The following is a 20,904-nucleotide window of genomic DNA, read 5'->3' on the forward strand; positions in this document are numbered from 1 at the left end:
ATCCATAAATCTATGGATTTATACTCCCAGCTTGGAAAGCTTCAGGCAAATCCCTTTATGTCTGGTGGAGCTGTGCCTCATTTTGTGCTTTCACCCCACCCTGTCCTACACCTGCTGCCACAACAGCAGTAAGGGAGGTCTGCTGCCTTGGAAAGGTTTCAGGGGAAAGGAACTGGGATGCTTTTCCTTGTAGTAACTTCCCAAATGCTCCCAGCTGGTTCTTATGCCCTGCTGAGGCAATTGGAGCCGTTTACAACATGTTTTTTCCATGGAGCTCAGCCAGCGGAGACTGGCCTGCTGCATGCTTACTTGGATGACCATGATGATACCAACCTACCCAAAAGCACCACGAAAATTCACACAGGTGAATGCAGCTTCCTCAACAGAAGCAATAAATGAGGTCTTGCCCTTCTGTAGAACACATCTAAAATCATCTTCTGTACCCCTCTTCTTGCTGAGCATCCATTGCATCACCTAGGAAAGCAGGAAAACTGATCCAAACCTTCTCACAAATCACTACAAAACTGTCAAGCCATCTGACTTTTCAATTGACATTTCATAAAAAATGACTTTGTGCTTAAACAGATTTTTGTGAAATTGCAATGTCTATTATCTATAATATCTCTGTCCAATGTCACTTAAGGATGCCAGTGGAAGAAGATTTTCTGTTTATGTTTTATAGCAAAATTGCACATTTTTTCTTTCAAATGTTGATGTTGAATCAAGGTTCTCCTGCTAGCTACCCACTCCCTCCCCTCCTCAGGGGTGGGTGGATTTGTTCAAAATGAACAATACTTGAGAGAGGAATATTTTAAAATGTTGCTCTTAAGTTCCTCATCTCATGCAAGGTGTTTCTTTTATAAGCTGAAGAAATGCGGCTGCTCAGATACCTCTCCATTGTCATATGCTTCAAATAACCCCAAAACGGAAGGATTCATATTTCAGCTAGTAAAGTCAATTTTTATTTTTATTATTGCAGGCTATGGGTTTGGGGGTTTTGAAACCTGTTTTTTTCTTCTTCTTCCTTTTTTTTTTTTGACATATTAAATACCACTTGATTCTATATCTCAGGGGAAATGGCCTGCATTTTATTTTAAAATTAACCATCTGGAGAGCTTTCCTTGAGGGAACGGGGATTGATTTTTTTCTTATTAGGAGTTTCAGTTAAAATAACACAGCAAGGGTCTCTTGTCTCAAATCTCTCCGCTCTGTGAGTTTTGGAAGAAAGGAGGGAGGCTGAATGTTGGTCTAACGCTGCTCCCACTGAGGCCTGTTAGCACCAATATAGTATTTAAGGTCATTATGGCTTATCATTATGGTTTGTGATATTTCATGTCCATATGAGCACTTTGGCTTGGTAAGACTCATCTCCTGCAGCTGCTGGAGGGCAGAGGGAGGTCGGATCCCCCATAAAGGGAAACAAAGTGGGAGCCTAGCTTAGCTTGAGAAACCTTTCCAACAGCCAGAGAGGGGACACAGGGACATTTGTTTCACTGAGTACAAGTTGCACATCTTGAATGTATCTCTATGTAGATGTAAGTATATAGAGACACCATGACTAGCCTGTTTGTGGCCAAAATTCATGCAGTCAAAAGGCATAAAAGAGGGGAATCTTTCCAAGCAGATCTGTTTGCCACGATTTCTGAAGTTTTTGGAGTATAGAAAAAAATAATGCAAGTTACTCATGGAAGACTCGTAGAAGAGGTATAAGGTGAAAAATGCTTCAAGGGCTTCCAGTCACCTCCTCACAGTGCTCATCCCCATCAGGCCATCAGAAGAAGGAGGGTAATGAAATGAAAAGGTTACATGATTGTGCCAGTTATACTGGGAGAAAAATAAGTTCCTATTTAGGCAGTGAATCGGTGCTTGAGGAGATGGAGTTCCTCCATGCTCTGCAACAAGTCACATCATCCAGGTTTCCCTTTCATCCTACATCTTTTGCCACAGTTCTCTGCCTCAAGAAATAAAAATAATAGAGGAGGGACTTTTTGTCAGTCTTTTGTCCCGTGTCCGTCAAGGCTGTCAGCTCTTTTCAGAACCATTCGTGTTGGTTGTACCCGTGCACCTTGCAGAGAGTAGAAGAAAACTGAAGCAGGCGATCTGCAGCACTAATATTTTACCTAATCTGAAGTGATGTTAATGAGTTCCTGAAGAGAGCAGAAGAGTTAATAACTAGACAGACAATGAATGCAGAAAGCAAGATTCACGAAACAACAAAAAAAGAACCTTGTGTTTGAAGATAAAATGCCAGCATGATTGTGCGAGGCGAGGCTGGAGATGAAGGCATATTTTTATTAGCCAGCTGTCAAAATAGTCAAAATATACAAAGTGTCGGGCGTTGATTTCTTAGCAGATAAACAACTGCTGTGCAGCGAATGGCCTTCCCAAATCCAAGTGGAGCAAACACAGCCTTTTATCCGTGGATCAGGACACATGCTGGGATGGAGTCAGCAGAAGATAAGGACGTTTTCTTCACTGGGGAAGGGGAAGGCCCTGACTCCCACCTCTACAGGTCACGAAGGAAGGCGAGTCTCACGCTGGGAGGGTATTGGAGGAGAAGGGGATGCCAAATATCCCATGCAGAAAGCACCCGGTGTACCCACCTCTCAACTGACACTTTGCAACGGCACAGAGCCCATCCTGAGCAGCTTGCACCCCTACCAGAGAGTGCGAGCCATGAGGTCCCCTTCTCTGTGACCTCTCCTGCCAAGCTTCAGGACAGACAGCTCCAAAAGGCCAAGCTTGTAGTTGCTCTTCTTGGCCTTGAAGGAGGATCTCCTCCTCTCCCTTCCCCTCATGGGACTTCTCTGCAATCCCCTGGTTGCTATGAGATGGATTTTCTCCTCACGGGAGGAAAGCAGGAGATATAAACCTGTCGCATCTCTTTTTAGGGCACATGGCTCTGCCTCTCCAATGTCTAGCACGGCACAGGTTACATCCAGAGTTGGGAGAGGGCATTTGGGGGAGGTAGAGCATTTCACAGAGGTAGGAAAGATGGAGGGAAGGATAGGAGATGCGTCTAGACTTCAGTCTTTGTATTGATGAGAGTTGCCCTCATAGCTTCTTGAATCTATGCTTTTCCCAAAGACTCTTGGCACTTTGGGGCAGAGATAATGCATTTGTAGGGCACCTGGTCCAACAGGATGCTGGTGTGCAATTCCCACACCTCAGCATGAAACTTGGGGCTCTAGGGGACACTCCAAGACCACCAGTCCATCTCTAGGTGACAGGCACAGAAAGTCACCCTGTAAGAAAGTAGGATAGGATATGAAGCAGCAATCAAACTACTGTAGTGGAATGGCATTGGGATTGGTCTACTGTTTATGTGTGAAGATGCACACTTCTCACATTTTGATTTTGCAATGAAAACTAGTGAACAGTGTTCAAATTGCAGGTGGCAAGTGTCACTGGGTGAATCTTGCTGGGATGCTCAAAGGCATTCCTGCCTTAAGGTACCCACCTCATCCCTGTTATACCCTTCACCAGAAGGAGTGCATCTCATTTTGTCCACCCCAATCACAGTTCTTCATTGCATGATGCTTAAATATGAGCTTAGGCCATAAGTGAAGGCAGGTTTCTCCTAAGACAGCGGTGTCTGAAACGGGCAGCTGAAATGTCAGCTTCTATTTTCTGCCAGTTCTTACTCCAGGGCTAGTAGAGTGATAGTTCTAATAATAGTTAAATAAGTAAATAAAAATAAAAGAGCAATAAATGGCTCAGTGTTGGGGACGCCTCACATTGCCCCAGTTTGTTGCTCAGGGAGAGCATTTGCATTTCCACATTTTTGGCCCCAAAATAGCCAGGTGACTGCCGTGGATCCAGAAATCCTGTCACCAAAGCCACAGCAAAATGCTCTTCTGTAGCAAAAGCAGCTCCACCTGACACATGATCCCTTGCTTTAGCCCGATTGTGCTATTTCTGCTACCCAAGAGAATGTTGTGGGAGTGGGAAGGCAGGTTGCTTTGGGAAAATCCTAATGGAAAGAATGAAAGGTTTTTTGAAGGAATGACCATGAAGGACAAACATCAAAGCCAAGAAAAGAGTGAAGTGATGCTAGGACCTCGTAGGCTTGGGGAATGGCTACCAGCTGTGCAGAGCAGGTCTCCTGGAAGAGCCTGGAAGTGACTGCTGAATGTCGTGACCTACGAATGTGACACCCTGATGGCTCAGCTCCTTTGCTCCATAATTCAATAGCCTGGACCAGAAAGGATCCGCTGGGTATAGGACTTGGTTGCTAATTGTTCTCTAGTCCATAATTTACCTCCATCCTGGCTGCATCATCCGGACAACAGAAACCAAATCCTTTCCCTGAATGCTGCTGATTTATTGCCAGATCCTGCTGGGAAAACCTCACGTTGGGAAAACCACCCCCCTCCAGCCCGGCTGCAAGCTTGGGATACTCCGGGATCTACACAGCCTTTTTGGCCCTTTCCCTGCTTCCCTCCTCGCCTCTGCTCCGATGCAGATGGGAAAGGCACGTGCTGCGGTGGGAAGGCAGCTCAAGGCAGGTCGGAGCCGCGTTGCCGGCTCGGAGGGCGGGCTGTCGTCAGTTGTCAGGGCAACCTTCCTCCATCTCCATCCCGGTCCATGCGGTGACACCTCGCGCCGCGGGTACCGCGCCAGCGCCGGCTCCGGAGGTGGCTGCTGCATCACCGTACGTACGGATTGCCCTGTCCCCGGGAGCAGCGGAGCCGGAGGGGCGTAAGCACCGCGCGGGGCCGGGATATGCACCGGGAGCCCCCTCTCCTGCACCAGGATGCCGGCATTGCAGCGCGGGAGCCGCCGCAGTGCCGGCACCCGCTGCGTTCCGCGGGGATGCCGGGAACGGCTGCTCCATCGGTGACCGCCAGCCCTGCTCCTGGCTCCAGCAGCCTCCAGGACTGATGGTGTCCGTGCCTGCAGGAAAACACGGAGAGAGCCCCCTGCTCCGGCCAGGGCAAGGAGACTGCCAGACGCCTACAGCAGGAGGGGGAAGGGTTGGGTACGTCTAGTGCTTTGTTTTGAATTGCAAAGTGGAGAGCGGAAATCAGAAACTCTTTTTTATTATTATTATTTTCTTTTTTCTTTTCTTTTTAACGTAGAAGGAGATTTCCCTGGTCCATCCGTAGGTGATGTAGGTGAATTGGAATAGCCGCTGTTCGCATTGAAAAAGCCTGTCTTTCACTTTAAAAGGATCAGATCCGTCTGGTCATCTGACCCTGGTCAGGTTGGACTTTACGTTGCAAACAGCCCGTGCCTCTGGTTGCACAGAGTGTGGAGTGCGGTGCTGCCTGCCGGAGCGAAGCCGACAGACCTTGTGGTCCTTGGAAGACTGGGAGGCAAAATATCTCCAGCCTGACCTTGTCTCTTTTCTTCTCTGGGGCTTAAGGAGACTGTTAGGACTTGTGAAGGTGCAAGGAGGTGAGGAGCGGTGTCCATTGATGGGCGATGCTGCCGGGCGCCAAGGTGCCCTGGGGACCTCTTGGCTGATGCACACCCCAAGTCCTGTCTCTCTCATGGGCCACAAGACCCCAGAAAGGGCTCCGGTCCAGGCAGCAAGGCTGCTGCTATGAGAGTGGGTCGCAGGTGCCCATCTGGGAAGGGGGCTGCTGTGACCAGGGCCATCGAAAGGCTGTGACAGCGATTCGGCAGATTCACCCGGAGCACGTCCTGCTGCTGCTCCGGGCGCTGCAGATCCCCGGGTGCCCCTCTGTGCCCGGTCTGCAGGCTGAGGAGCACTGCTGGGCACAGCAGCTCGCCCCACCAGGCGCCCCACGGCTGCTGTTTGCCCCTGGCCCAAACCGCCTCCTGGGAGAGCTCCTTGGACCACCACCACTTGCCCCTGGCAGTGCCCAGCCCTTCTACCCCAGCTGCTCCCCGCTCCAGCATCACCCTCCTATGGGTTGTGCTTGCCAACATGAGCGCAGATGCTGAGCACCTCCCTGCAGGCGCCCTGGCAGTGAGCGTCCCCATATGGACGGCGTCCGAGGTGCCCCCCAACACCAGCGCCTCGCTGGTGGACGTGGGCTGGCAAGGGGAGGCGGAGTGGGGCGGCAAGGCGGGAGAGATTGCGGGCATGGTGGTCATACAGTGCATCTATGCCCTGGTGTGCCTGCTGGGGCTGCTGGGCAACTCCCTGGTGATCTTTGTCATCCTGCGCTACGCAAAGATGAAGACGGCCACCAACATCTACTTGCTCAACTTGGCCATTGCTGATGAACTCTTCATGCTCAGCATCCCCTTCGTGGCCACATCAGCTGCCCTGCACCACTGGCCCTTTGGCCGGGCCCTGTGCCGTACCGTGCTGGGTGTAGATGGCCTCAACATGTTCACCAGCGTCTTCTGCTTGACCGTGCTCAGCCTGGACCGCTACATTGCCGTGGTGCACCCGCTCCGAGCAGCCACCTACCGCCGTCCTCGGGTGGCCAAGATGGTCAACGGGGGCGTGTGGCTGCTCTCCTTGCTGGTAGCCTCACCGATCCCCATCTTTGCTGGCACCGCCACCACCCACGACGGCCAGGCAGTGGCCTGCAACCTGTTGTGGCCAAGCCCCGCCTGGTCAGCTGCTTTCGTGGTCTACACCACCCTGCTGGGCTTCCTGCTGCCGGTGCTAGCCATGGGCCTGTGCTACCTGCTCATCGTGGGCAAGATGCGGGCGGTGGCGCAGCGGGTGGGCTGGCAGCAGCGCCGGCGCTCGGAGGGCAAGCTCACGCGGCTGGTGCTCATGGTGGTGGCCATGTTCGTGGTGTGCTGGATGCCCTTCTACGTGGTGCAGCTGGTGAACCTCCTGCTGCCGGGCCGCCTGGACGCCACCGTGAACAACGCCTCGCTCATCCTCAGCTACTCCAACAGCTGCGCCAATCCCATCCTCTACGGCTTCCTCTCGGAGAACTTCCGGCACTCCTTCCACGGCGTGCTGCGGCGCTGCGTCGACGCCAGCCTCTGCTGCTGCCACGCCGACTCGGACACGGCGGAGGAGGAGGAGGAGGAAGAGGAGCCTCTCGACTACTGCGCCGTCCCGCGGGGTGATGACAAGAGCAAGGGCTGCATGTGCCCGGCGCTGCCCTGCCAGCAGGAGCCTGTGCACCCCGAGCCCTGCTGCAAGCCCGGCACCCTCCTCACTAAGACCACCACCTTCTGAGGACCTCTATGTGGGCATCCGCATCAGGCACCCTGCCTCATCATGGCCAAGGGAAGGACGAGCAAGCGCCTTGAGAAATCCCCGTGCCTGCTGCAAGGAGCGACTCCAGCCTGCACGGTACCCCCAGCACAAAAGGACCTTGCTGCTCCCTTCCTTCCTTGCCTCCTGCTTTGCACCCATGGTGGCATTGCTGGACTCCAGGAATTACTTCTCCTGCAAGGACCTGTGGGAAGTCCCCCTGGAGATGTCTGCTTTCCCTTTGTCCCTTCTGCTGTGCTGGACTCTCTGTGGGGTTCCCTCTGTCCTCACGTTTCTTGGGAATCTACCAGGCCAGAGCAGCTGGACACACTGGGTCCAAACCCTGCAACAGGTAATCTCATCGTGACTTTTCCAGCTGCTTTCTCTGGGAATAAGACCCAACTCCAGGCTGGGGTGTCAAATACGAAGGACAGAGCCTCTCAGCACCTCCTGGCCCTTGAGGAAGGCAGTCAGAGGGGACAGCTGCAGGGACAGCATGGGGACAGCCATCTGCAGAGCGCACGGGGGCTGCATTGACCCAGCTGCGCTGGGTTATGTCCCCCTGGCTCAGGGTGACACGATGGGAGCTCTGCCCTGGACACGGGGTCGAGAGGTGCCGGGTTTGGGTGGGCGGCCGCGCGCGTGCGAGTGAGGAGAACTGAGCAGAGCAGAGTCACACAGAACTGATCTGCCACCGGGCAGGGAGCACTGGAGCTCTTCGGGTGTGCTGTGCAGCTCAGCTAAATAAAAAGCCATAACCCTGGCCCCCAAGGTGGTTCATAGCATCTACCGGGTAGTTATCGCCGTCGCCCTCACTGCCTGGGGAGGCGGCCAAGCTCCTGCACCCGTGTGAAGGACCCATTGCTCTGCATGGCCCAGGCGTGCCAGGGAAAGGAGCCCCGGGGGCCTCCCAGGGTCCTGGTTTTTAGAGCGTGAGCATGGAGCAAGCTCGGGCAGCGTCCCTGCAGAGCGCTGGCATGGGACACGTGGCTCACTAGTGCCTAAGGCTCGGGAGTTTCTTAAAAATATATATATATATGTGCATATAGACATATACACACACAAACATATATCTATATATATGTGGAATGCACAGGGTGGTGCTTAATAAAGCTGCAAATATCATCCCTGGAGTGGGGGCCAGGGCTCCTCCATCCAGGCTCTGTGGTCCGTGGGGACCCCCGTGCTGGGCCCTCGGCTTTGCAAACGTGGCAGTGCACCCAGAACCACCGAAACAAGCGCACGCCGTGGGGCTGGGTCCCTCTGCAGGCTGCATTTGGAGGGGGGAAAAAGAAGGGAAAAGAGGAGCATCCTCTGGGTAAACTCTGCTCCTTGCCACTGTGTTAGAGGTGGGTTGAGAAGTGGTTGTTAATCCCTTTAACTCACTGCCCCTTCCACCAAGTCCAAGTGCTGACCTGGGGGTTTGTTGTGACCTCCCTCCGGTTAGTGTCCCCCTCAGCAACTTACTGGCATTTTCACCTTTTTCTGCTTTGCAAGTAAGACTTTGCTCCAGGGCAAAAGAGTGAAAATCAGTGTTTTAAGGGGCACCCCGTGGACCGCACTGCTGCTGACACCAGCACGGACCAGGACCCAGTGGCCTCTGGGCTATGGCCATGGTGGGGGTGACTGCTGATAGGGGACAGGAGGGTCCCCAGGAGGGTCCCCACTCTCATATTAAACCAAGAGCTGGTGCTGCAGGAACACCAGGAGGGAGCTCCTGCAAACTGAGGGAAAGGGTGACTTCAAAGTGGACTAGTGAGTCTGAGCAACATCATGGGGCTGACACTCATCAGAATTAAAAAATGAAGTAAAATAAAATGAAGTAAAATAAAATGAAGTAAAATAAAATAAAATAAAATAAAATAAAATAAAATAAAATAAAATAAAATAAAATAAAATAAAATAAAATAAAAGCATGCTCGTGCTCCTCAGAGCAGTGGAGGCCCTAACGTTACGACAGCCAAATGTTCTCTGCCCTCAAGGAGATGAAAAACAAGACATGGGGGAGAGCAAATGAGATTAAGGCCACTTGAGTTCTGAGAGTTGTGCATTGGGGTTTATTGCTTTTTAGCTACTCCAGAACCTGCCTGCTGTTCCCATATACCTCCTAACAGACAGACAGAAAGACAGACCTTTCCCTGTAAGAAATGCTGTCCCTTGCCCTGAAAACCGTGCAGCTCCAGAGGAATTCCAGCTCCTTTTGTGTTTTGTTCGCCCTACTGCACCCTTCATTACTAATATGCTAGAGTCGATTAAATTATTGATGCTGACTCTGCTGCGTGCATGTAGGGCTGTATCCCACACTCCATATTCCCAAATATACTTTCAAATAACTGAGTGATCAGAGTTGGAGGCTACGTAAGAGACGTAGCCCCAAATCTCTGCATGGAGCCTATTTATTTATTTATTTATTTGGTGGTTTAAACCCAGACTGGCAGGTCCTTAGGCTGCTTTGCAGGTAACCACTGGTTCAAGAGCCTTGCTTTGAAGGAGGGCAAGAACGTTCTTCACTTCGCAGGCAGAAAATACTGAAGCATGGAGCATTTGGAGGGATGTGACAAAATCCCACAGCCAAAACAACAAGGGGGTCCTCAGGGCTACAAGGCCTGAGCCCACTGGTGCTGCCTGGAGCTTACAGGGCGGAACAGTGCTCCTTGTATCGCACTAAGGAACCCTGAAAAATTCTGCTGTTTTCCACTGGAAAAAAAAAAAAAAAAGCAGACTCATCTCTAGATCAGAAACAGGCCTGAGAAAAGCAGGTCAGAGGAAAAAAAAAAAAAGCTGAATGCCAAAATTCGAAGCAGTTGGAGAAGAGGAATTTCAGCAGAGTTGTGTTTCAGTGCAGCTTCAGTAAGGGCTGAGGAGCCCAGCACCTCTCTCTGTCTTCCAGGAAAAAACTTTCAATTGCCACAAATAAAATCCATCCTCCTCTCTCCTCCTCCCCCCAAAAAATCCATCTCCTGGACCTCCTCGGCAAAGCAGGCATCAGACCAAGCCTGCATTTTCTATGAGAAAACTGAAGGGCACCAAGTCTTGTTTGCTCCATTTCCCACAGCTCCTTTTCTATTTCCAATGGGTTTGTGATTTCCGACATTAGGGGGGAAAAAAAGGAACATTTCATTACCAGATTTTTATAAACCAGATAGCAAAAGCTTTATTGGTCTACACACAAAATCACAGGGTGTTTGTGCATCGCGTAGGGTATACTTCCAATAAATAAATAAGTATTTACAAATGTGCTGGGTGTACGAAAACAGTGGATTGAGCCTTTTCCATCAACAAAACTACAGCTTGCAAAAACATTATTTATTTTCCTTGCCCGGTCATTCTGGCACATCAGAGGGAAAAAGGAAGAGGAAGAAACACAGAATCCTCGGAGCGCGGCGTTCCGGACGCACAACCCGCCGGCGCCGCGCGTGCCCCGTTCTCAGCTGCTTTGCAAGCAGCAGTCCCGTCGAACAGACTTTTCCCAAACTCCAAACCCAGCTTTCTGCCGGGAAACCCAGCAAGGACTGCGTGCAGCTCCCTCGTGGCCATAAACCTGCTGGTAAAAGCCGGGTGGCTGCCTGTGGGGGCTGGCACGCAAGCAGGCATCGCCTGCACCCGAGATAAGGCCGAGCGTGTTTTCTTGCACGATGCGTTTGCTGGCACCGCGCTGCGTTTGCGGCACTTCCCAAGCCCATTGCCTCGTGGTTTTATAAAAGACCCGGAAAAATATACAGAGCAGCTTCCCAGGTTTTCCCTCCGTCTGTGGCTGGAAGGACAACACGGGGCTGGGTCCGGCTCCTGCTGGAGCCACTGGAAGTCCTGCCACCGGCTCCAGTTTCGCCTCAGCCCTGATCCTGGCAGGACTGGAGGAAAAATGGGAAAAAAAACCCTTTGCCAGCAGGAGCAGGCTGGTCAGCAGGCTCAACAGCCACATTTTAATGCAGCAGCGGGAGAAAGTCCCAGCAGAAAATTGCATGGAGGCACAAGGCACAGTCGGCTCTGGAAAGCCCTTTCCTGAAAACTGACTCCTGCTATCCCCCTTTAACCCTTGCGCCCCCACCCAAAGCTGTAAGAAGGAATAAAAAATCAGATGTATTAGCCCTCAAACAGCAGGGTCCCTGCTCCTGCTTTTGGCTTTATGCAAAAAGCGCCCAGCTGCTAGAGGTGACACAGATGGAAAGGAAAGCACAGGGAATTTCTGCCAGAGATGCAGACTGGCACAGGCAAGCCAGGAGAAGTGCTGGGCCAAAGGATCTTTGCTACTGCTTTCACAATTAACCAGTTTAAAAAAATTAAACTGAACCTAAACAAACGCAGGAGCATCCCCCGCTCCTCGCTGTCCCTGGAAACCCTTTACCTCTGGGCAGGTGGCTCATTTCAGCTGAGGAGAAGCTCAGGTCCATCGCCACGGATTAAATAAGTCTATATCGCGTGTGTGCTCTTGCCTCCCCATCAATGCCAACTCGAAGGACAGGTCCCAGCGGAAACATTCCTTCCCAAACACACGCACATGTGGAGGGTCCTTCCTCGAAGCTCCGCGCTGGCCGCTGAGCCGGGCAAAGGGAAAAGCCGAGGAAAGTCTGGCACTTCATGCCGAGGGAACGGGGACAGAGCAGCTCCGCACAGCACCATGTGCTTCTCATCCTCCCCAGCCTTCGCAGCAGGTATTGCCGATGCTAGCAGAAACACGGCCATTTTGGAAGGGTGGGGGCCATCACAGCTTTTCCTAAAAACCCTTTTTCTTCATTAAAAAGGTCAAAAAGATTTAAACCAGTCCCCTTCACCTCCCTCTCTCCGCTCTGCCCAGCTCCACTACAGTTTCCGGCTGGAAGAGGCACACGCTGGCGTCACCTGATGAAGTCCCATCTCCTTTTCCGTGCTGCCGCTGCACTTGTAATCCATGCTGGAAGGGGACCCGCAGCGCTTCTTCACCAGGTGGCACACCAGGGCCAGCAGGACCAAAACCATGGAGAGGATGCCCACCGTGATGCCCACCAGCACGCCGGGGTGCAGGTGACCTGCCTTCGGTGGTGTCCTGGTGGGGACGGGCGCCTCGGTGCCGGGCTCCATGTCGCCCGAGTACGTGTCCCCCTCGTCATCCACCTTTTTGCACCAGTGCTGGTTGAAGAGCACGTAGCCGGCACGGCAGTGGCAGGTGTAGCCGCCGGGGTGGTTCGTACAGTTCTGCTCGCAGTGGTTCATGTCACACTCGTCGATGTCCACGCAGAATTTGAGGCCGTCCTCGCGGTTGTCTAAGATGAAGCCTTCGGGGCACTCGCAGGACTCCTCGGTAAGCGGGTCGCACTGCGCCAGGCACTCGCTGCGGTTGCAGTGCAGCACGCACTGCGTGGCGTGCTGCGGGTGGACGGTGTAGCCGCTATAGCAGTGGCAGCGGTAGCCGCCGGGCACGTCCTCGCACACGTGCACGCAGCGAGCCTTGCGGCAGTGCGGCACCGCGCGGCAGTGCCCCTCCACCATCTCGTAGCCGCTGTGGCAGCGGCACTCGAAGCCCCCCTCCGTGTTGACGCACTCCTGGTCGCAGATGCCCGGCTTGGTGGCGCAGTCGTCCACGTCCTGGCAGCTGCTGCCGTCGGCGGCCAGCTCGTAGCCCGCGTCGCACATGCAGTGGAAGCCGGTGCCGTCGGGCACGCAGTGGTGCTGGCAGGGCGCCCCGGCGCAGGACGACACGCAGGAGCGCCCGTCGGCGCCCAGCCGCGTGCCGGCCGGGCAGGAGCAGCGCGGCTGCCCGTCCTTGTCCCGGCACTCCTCATCGCAGCCGCCGTTGCCCAGCTCGCAGGCCCAGGCGCCGGGGGCGTCGCGGCCCCAGCGCAGCCCCACGTCGCTGCCCGTCTCGGTGCAGCGCAGCTCCAGCCCCAGCGCCTCAACACGCGCCACGCTGCCCGGGGGCAGCGCCAAGAAGTCGCTCCCGTGGGCACCGAAGGGGGTAGCGTAGGCGACGTCGAGCGCGGCCGGCGCGCGCAGTTTGGGGCAGCTGTCGCCGTAGTTGAACTCGCAGAGGAAGCCGTCGGCGGGCACCTCGCAGCGCCGCTCCTCCCAGCGCAGGTCCTGCGCCACGGCCACGCAGCGCGGCCCGCAGCGGCCTGGCGCCCGCCGCCAGTTGACGTAGCTGGTGCGGCGGTCGCCCGTGACCCACTGGAAGCCGCGCAGCCGCTGCGCCGGCTCCGGGCAGCCGTGCGGCAGCCGCAGGCCGAGCCACAGGGAGCCGCTGCGGTTCTGCAGCAGCAGCGCCAGCGCGTCCTCGGCCACGGTGGAGCGCACGGTCATGAGGTGCCCGCCGCGCCGCTCGCACGCCGCGCTCGCCGCCCCGAAGGCGGCCGGCTGCCAGAAGACGCTGAAGCAGTCGTGCTCCAGGCACTGCGTGCCCGACGGCTCCCCCGGCGGCTCCGACGGCAGCCCGAGCCCGGCGGCGGCGGCCAGAAGCAGCAGCGGGAGCCGCCGCATGTCGGGGGGCGGCGGCGGCGGCGGCGCCGGGAAATCTCTGTCATGCCTGGGCGCCGGGGCCGCGTCTTTATAAGAGCCGCGGCCCTCCCTGCCGCCGCAGGAAGGAAGCGCCGCCGGGGCGGGCTGGAGCTGCTCGGAGTGATTGCGGCGGCGGGGCGGCCCCTCGGGCGGCGCAGGGCGAGGCCCCGGGACGGCGGCGGCACCGGGATCCCGGTACCACCCCCCGCCTTTCCGCCGCCCCCGCGTCTGCCCGAGCAGCCGCCGCCCCCGCGGGGCTTTCGGCCCCAGGCGCCTTCGTCTGCGCGGGGCCGCCCTCGGGGTTCCCCCCCGGCCCGGCTCCCACCGCCCCCCGAGGGGTCCTGGGCAGCACACGGAGAAGCCAGAGGTGATGGGGGCTTCCCTGTGTTCCCCCCTGCCATCAGTGATGGAGCAGGGAATGCCCCGGGCAGGAGTGATGCCCCCCAAACACAGAGTGGACCCCCCAGGCATGTGTGTGTTGGGGCGGGGGGGACACTTGGAGCTTCTGGTGGTCCTTCCGTGTAGGGTGTGCTTGGAGCAGCAGCACCCGAAGGAGCCGGGAAAGAGCAGGGACCCCAGGCTCAGGGTGAGGGCTCTGCCCGCTCACCAGCTGCCTCTGCCTCTGTACCCTCACTGGGTATAAGATGATGCTGTTGCCCCTTTGAGGAGCTCAGAGAAGTACAGGTAAAATACAGCCAGAAAGGTGGAGAGCTAAAGTCAATAGCTGTGCAGGGCACTGTATGGAGTGGAGGAAAAAAAAGAAAAAGAAAAAGAAAGAAACTCCTCCAAAAGTTGCTGTATGTCCAGCTTTCCAGTGCTTCAAGGTTTGAGATGCTGGGTACTTGTGACCATGGCAGCTTTGAGGATGCTGACTTTGGTGGAGGAATCACTGGTGTCCTCCTAAAAAGGAGGACCAAAAACCAGAGGGAGAGTGACTTGCTGTAGGTCACCCAGGGAGCACAGTGAGGCCATCCAGGGCCCAGCCTGGTTTCTTCCCAGGTGGTGAGATCAGACCTAGGTCTGTTTGTCTCCTCCAGCCTGAACCACTGTTCACGCTGCCTTTCTTGAAACTTCATTTTGCAGTGCCTTGATTTCCTGTTAGCTATTTTCGCGTCCTCCAAGGGAGGCTGCTTTGCCATTTCAAGGAAAGCTTTTCAATCCCATGGACAATTCCAGGGAACCCGTGGAAAAGCTAAGAGCAAGCCTTCCTTGAACATAACCTGTGCCTAGTTTTCTGCTTCCCCGCCAAGGCCTCAGGCCAGCTGTCTTGCAGCTGCCTGTGCAAGGAAAGCAGAGCCAGCTCCGTTCCCATCGGAGCGTGCCATGTGCGGCTGGACTCTGAGCCTTTCCCAGGGCTGATTCGCCACATCGCGTTTCACGCAGCACGGTGCCAGCACAGGGCTTTCCTGTAGCTGTCTCAGAGGGGCTACAGTCAACAAACAGGGAAACTGAGGCACTGAGGGGCTACATGCTCAGCTTAGGACCAGGCAAGGAACGAAGCAAGCAAGGAAACTGGGACAGAACCAGGGAGGGAGGCAGGTTTTTCAGCCAATGCTCAGTTTTGATGTCCCTCAATGTCCTCCCCTTTCTCCAGGGGAAGAAGCAACACTGGGTATTCCAGGGAAGGACAACTCTTTTGACCATGCAATAGCCGAAGCATTAAGACAAGCCCCTTAGTTTTGCACCTTGGATGCAGCAAAGATGAGGACACGAAGAGCAGATGACCCCGCCTGTGCTTCCATTGGCTTCTTCCCGCTCTCCTCCTGGATACAGGGCAGTCCCCAAGGTCCAAACTTCCTCGAATCCACCCAAGCTCAGAAATGCCTCCTTCCCCACCCCGCCTCTCACAGCCGGGAACATTTGCTGAAAATATTAAGCCGTGGCCTAGCCAGGATGGCAGTAATTCCCAGTCATTCCTGCGTGCCCAGCGGAGGGAGCCCCACTCAGGAAATGCTGCTTTGGGCACAAAACGTGCAGACCCTCCAAACCACCGCTGCGGAGTTTCCAACCCTGAAGTCTTCCATGGGTCTTCCAGGAGCAATGCCAGTCCTGGGATGGAGATGCTAGGTCTATATGTGACCTCTCAACTGCAGGGCCATCAGTGCCCCAAGAGAGGAAGACGTCCCCTGCTCCTGCTGAGCCGGAGTGTCTGGAGTGTGAGGGGCCTTCCTGGGAAAACACAGCGTGTTCACTAATGAGATGGACAGGCACAATCCATGGCGATTCCCATCTCCGACAGCAGATGGCATTTGATAGGGAATGTTAAGGGGAGGCCGGACTGGAGGCTGCGATGGCCCTGCACCATCAGGAAGAAGCATCTGCTCTGCTTTCTGCTGGGTTCTGCTTCTGTAAACAATCTTTACCGGTATCCCTGCTTTTTTGTTTGTTTTGTTTTGCTGGAGTAGGGAGGGACTTTAAAAAGCAGTCCCTTTTACTGGAAAGATTTGGTGTTAATGGGTGTCATCACCACAACTGGCAGAGGAGGTGAGGGAAGATGGGATGCCCCAGGCTCTACCTCCAAGCTCCCGGTTGTGGGCCACCAAGAGTGACCCAGGTCACATTTTTGAGGAAATGTCTGAAATATTCATAAACCTTACAGTATATAACGGTGCTGTGATCCACGCAGAACGTCTGGGGATGGCACACACAGTAAACCAGAATCTGCCCCTGCTCTCTCCTTGCCGCGGAACAATTTCACTTATATTCTTATAACAGCTTTTTCCTTTCCATGTTTTTACATTTGCAGGATCCACCTGCATGATCCGAACATACCCAAGAGCAAAAGAAAAATGAAAAACAAACATCTGGGGCTTAGTCATTCAAAGAAAAGGGTATTTGATCCCTTCTTCAATTTAGAAAGCGTCTCTTTTACCGTAAAGCTTAATCACAGCGTTGGCCCTCAAGATCCCCTACAGAGCAACAAATGATATTATTATGTTTTTTATTTCATTCATTCCGATAAAATTACTTGCTTAAATGCTCAGTTTTTTAACATCTTGCCCTTTTCCAGCCCTGTCTGGTTCACACAGCTCACTGGAGGCTATTGGTGTTGACTCCTACATGGGAAAAGAGAGCTGGGGAAAAGAGTAATTAATACTTACTTTTAATAATGCATTAATAATAGTAATTAATAATGGCCCCAAACTCTGCCCTTACGTCATCTGCAAAGTGAAGCTGATGGGAACAGGCTATCCTCTATCCTCCATCCTGTTCTCTGTCAGATGTCTCTCCTGGTCCCTGTCTTGGACCTCTTTCCACACCCTTGTCCATCATCCTGCCTCTGGCTAGAGAAATTACAACGAAATGCCATTTGCTGCCTACGACTACATAGGAGGGATGGACAGGTCCTAACTTGGTGCCCGTTAGACTGTCCTGAGGATACAGTGCATGTAGTACCTGTTGCGTGAGACCCAAACATTCATTAAATGAGAAAGCTTTCCTGGGAACTGTCCCTCATGTTTACATATTTTTTTCTTTGAAAAAAAAACCTGAGAATGTTATTGACAAATAAAAGGATTTTACACTTCATCAGCAGGTCACAACCATTATTTTGAATTTAAATTTTCCACTGGTAGAAAATGTTTTTTTTTTTTTCACCCACACTCCACAAACTTTCAAAGCAATTTACACCCACTTTAAAAATTCAGATCTAATGAGAGACGTGTTTGTGCATTTTAATTTTGTCAGCACAGACTCACTCAAGTTAGAAAAAAAGAGTTTAGATTAAGATAGGGTTTATAGGATTTTTACCCCTGAACTAGCTATGGCCTTCTGATGTAGGTCAACCTCATTTTCTCCAGTCAAAGTCAATGCTAGGACAAAAGCTGTGACTAGGTCAGGATTAACAAGCTTGACCTAGAGTTATCATCTCTTGTGTCTTGGCACATATCTTGGAGGTCTTGGTCCTCCATTGGTGACTTATCACCATTTATTCCTTTGCAAAGAAAGGACAAATCAGACAGTGCATTGACTCCTTGGTGAAAACAAATGCCAATCACTCACTCACTCAACATATTCATTCAGCAATTGACATTCCTTCTGTTTTCCAGTTTTTATTTTGTTTTGTTTCTTTTCACTTCTCAGAATTTCTTTTTCTCTTCCTTTTTTTTTATGTGTGTGCGTGCACGTGTTTTCAGAAGAAAATCATCAAAATAAAGGGGGAAAGGTCGAGGAAAACAAGAAATGAAAAAAAAAATACAGAATAAAATCACTGGGAAAAAAACAGTAGATTTGGACTCACTTTTTTAAAGCAATTATAAAACAGATATGAACTTCCTTTTCAAGACCGTATGATGAAAAATATTTCAAAAAACAGTCAAAAAATATAGTATTATCAAAAGAACAATTTCCCTCAAATTGTGAGGTGTGAGATTCTTTCACAAAAGTCTTTATTTTGCAGACAATTTGCAGTCTTGATCTTGCCAGTAGCAAGAATCAGGACAAAAAAATCAACTTAATCATGTTTTACATTTTTTTTGTGTATATTTTAATGATTTTTACCTTCCACTGCTTCAAGCCACTGTCACCATTTGTTCACGTGGCTCTGCGACCAAGTCAGATACAGAAATGCCTTTCCTGCTGACATACTCTTTTCCTTTATAAAAGTTGATTAATCATGTAGCTGTGCAATTTAGAAAGTTATTGCAAGACATTACAAGCTGTCCATTGTGATAAGAGAAGCAAGAACTTTCGTTTTATTTCAGTCTGAGTCATCTAAAATGTCACTGTCACCCTTACACCGAAGGAATGCTAACAGTGGATATTTAAAATCGCTTCCTTTGACCTTTGATTGTGGGGGGCATTTGTCAAGGATTTTGTCTGCCTGTCTGCTTGATTTTGAAAGCTAGCTTGATAATATTAGGATGCTAATAATTATATATGACATTTTAAAAAATGTTAAATTATGTTATAAATAAAAGGCAGCTTTATCTAATGGCATTTATTCTGTGTGTGTGTAATAGGGCCTAAACACTTGGTTCACATTGGGCTTAACACACACACATATATATGCTTCTGCACAGGAAAACCCCAGGAAAAAAATAAGCCAAATTTCACTGTGCTATCTCAGTTTTTCTTGATAAGAGCCATGTGAATCCCCATATTTTTCTAGCCCAAGAGCCTGCTATTACAAAATAAGTCATCTTCAGCGTATTCGCAGCCACCCAAGGGCCTGCTATTTCTGTGAGACGAAGCCAAAATGGTGAGTTTACTGCAGTTGCAAGGGAAAAGAAAACAGAAGTAAAACAAGGCCAGGAAGAGCAGGACGAAGAAGGTCACTATGCCATAAACTGAAGTGTCTTCAGACTTTGTTTTGCCAGCCAGGGGCCTACAAATGGTCAGAGTGGGGCTGTAGACCGAAATGAGAAGCACACCCATAGATACATATCCAAAAATAAGACTTAACTGTCGTCTGTGTGGTGTCTCTTTCATCCTGTTTCACTTTTCTAGCCTTTTCACACTGATACAGCTTTGGCAAACAGATTTTAGCATCTCACAGTGAGGGGTGGAGTGCATTGCTAGGACTCATAAGTACTCTGCAGGATGCAAAGCATTCTCCAAAACTGACATAAACACAACTGCAAAAATGATATCACTTATTATGATGATCTTTGGGTCCTGTCACAAATAAACATTTGGTCTCCTGAGGATTTCCTATTTTGGAAATCAGGGCAGCCAGGGAGCCTTTGAACCAGGCATTTTTAGGTCCTCTGGCTGCAACTACGGCCAAACCCATATTCCAAAACAATTTTTGGTGTTTTTGTTTGCTTGCTTGCTTGAAACATCTCTAGAGAGATGTTTCATTTTAATGAAGTTCATTTTAATCATCTCAATAGAACAGGCTTCACCCAAAACCGTCCCCACCCCGGGGCAAATAACGGGGATAATCAAAGCTTAGGCAGCTTTCATAAAGCTCAATATTCCCATTCGAAGCAAAACCACTACCAAAAAGGCCTGCCTACGAAGCAATAAGCTGTTTATTGTTATATAAAACAACAGCACAGTGTGCCTGGCCTTGCAGATTGCAGCTAAATTTTGGTAGGACTGAACTGGTTCCTGCAAGCAAGCGTGTCTGATACATTTCCTCTAGTTCATAGTCATGTGTTAATTGCTGGGGTAATAACAGGAAAAATGCAAGTGCTGTTTCCCACAAGGATTAAGACCTCAGAAAGCTGGATCTTTGAACGGATCTGGCTTTGGCAAATGCATGAATTATTCCCCCCAGCATCTTCTTTACCTTATGGTATCTTTCCTTCTGTTTGACATCACCCCATAACTGAACCATTTAGCAAAATAGACAAGGTCTAGGAGGTCCTGAAGTTTCCCCATTATTTGTCACTTTGATACAAGAATCTGTAAGTGCTATATGGGACATCCTTGGGTCAGGCTGAAAATCTACTTTATTCATTTTGAGCATCTTGGCAGTCAAAACACTTGTCAGAAATGAACAGCTTTTTGTTGGTGGTGGTTTTTTTGGGGTTTTTTTGTGCCACTATGCCATTAGGCCACTGTGCCGATGTCCTAAGCTGTTTTAGGTGAATCATTGGTATATTCCATATCATGTAAATGAAGGTTCCCGTGAAGCTCAGTTTGCAAAGGAGGGAGAAGCTTTTGGATTCACCGTATCCTTTTGGTGCAGCCCTAATCTTTTCAGGCCTCGAGCGGAGGTTTGTGAGGTTTGTTTTGGGAAGGGGAGTGGGAAGGACATAACACTAGTCCCCTTTTTCATGAGCTTACTGTTGAACCCTGCATCATCTCCAACACATCCCTTTGCACAGCAGCATAGTCACCTGGGAGATTTTCTGGATTTTTCATTACAAAAGCTTGAGCTTTGCTCCAAATGTGGCTTTTTCCTCTGTCGCATTGTCACCAGCAGTGCTGAAATCTACTTGGCGAGACATTAGCTTCATTTACCAGCCTTGGAAGGACTTGAGAGAAACAAATGCCAAGAAATATTTAGAAGATAAAAATAAGAAAATGAGGAAATGAGTCGATATTTAAAGCATTTGCTTTTGCAGTGTCTGACTTTTTGTGGGATTTGAAATGAGGAGCATAGGAGATTATATTTTAACATTACTCGATCCGTTTCTCTAAATTCTTTTCTTTCCCTGCAGCACCTTTCCCACACTGCGCCGTGGCCCTTGCAGGGCCACAGATGTCATCGAGCAAAGACGCGATGTCTCAGTGTGGGGAGAAGACAGAGACAAAACAATCTGCGGGGGCCGAGACGCTACTAACTTCAAAGGACTTGGTGTGAGGCCTGCATGGTCTGGAGCCACCCCGTAGGATGCTTCCATGAC

The 20,904-nt window shown here is 51.4% G+C and overlaps 2 protein-coding genes across 2 annotated transcripts; one reads left to right on the forward strand and one right to left on the reverse strand.

The window, feature by feature from the left end:
* Positions 1–5,845: 5,845 nt before the first annotated feature.
* SSTR4 (somatostatin receptor 4) lies at positions 5,846–7,120 on the forward strand. The gene has a single exon (XM_010226441.2). The coding sequence runs from the start codon at positions 5,897–5,899 to the stop codon at positions 7,118–7,120; it is 1,224 nt and encodes a 407-aa protein (XP_010224743.2). The 5' UTR covers positions 5,846–5,896.
* Positions 7,121–11,765: 4,645 nt separating this feature from the next.
* On the reverse strand, positions 11,766–13,588 carry THBD (thrombomodulin). Its single transcript, XM_088535391.1, has one exon. It carries the CDS (start codon positions 13,586–13,588, stop codon positions 11,939–11,941), a length of 1,650 nt encoding a protein of 549 aa, XP_088391517.1. The 3' UTR covers positions 11,766–11,938.
* Between the last annotated feature and the right edge of the window lie 7,316 nt (positions 13,589–20,904).

This window comes from Tinamus guttatus, unplaced genomic scaffold, assembly GCF_059628265.1.
Source record: "Tinamus guttatus ecotype Peru unplaced genomic scaffold, ASM5962826v1 Tinamus_guttatus_pri_ptg000040l, whole genome shotgun sequence".
NCBI classification, from domain to species: Eukaryota; Metazoa; Chordata; class Aves; order Tinamiformes; family Tinamidae; genus Tinamus; species Tinamus guttatus.

Bases quoted from the DNA above. Each gene is read 5' to 3' on its own strand.
- SSTR4 (XM_010226441.2), top strand. From the start codon at position 5,897: ATGAGCGCAGATGCTGAGCACCTCCCTGCAGGCGCCCTGGCAGTGAGC.
- THBD (XM_088535391.1), bottom strand. From the start codon at position 13,588: ATGCGGCGGCTCCCGCTGCTGCTTCTGGCCGCCGCCGCCGGGCTCGGG.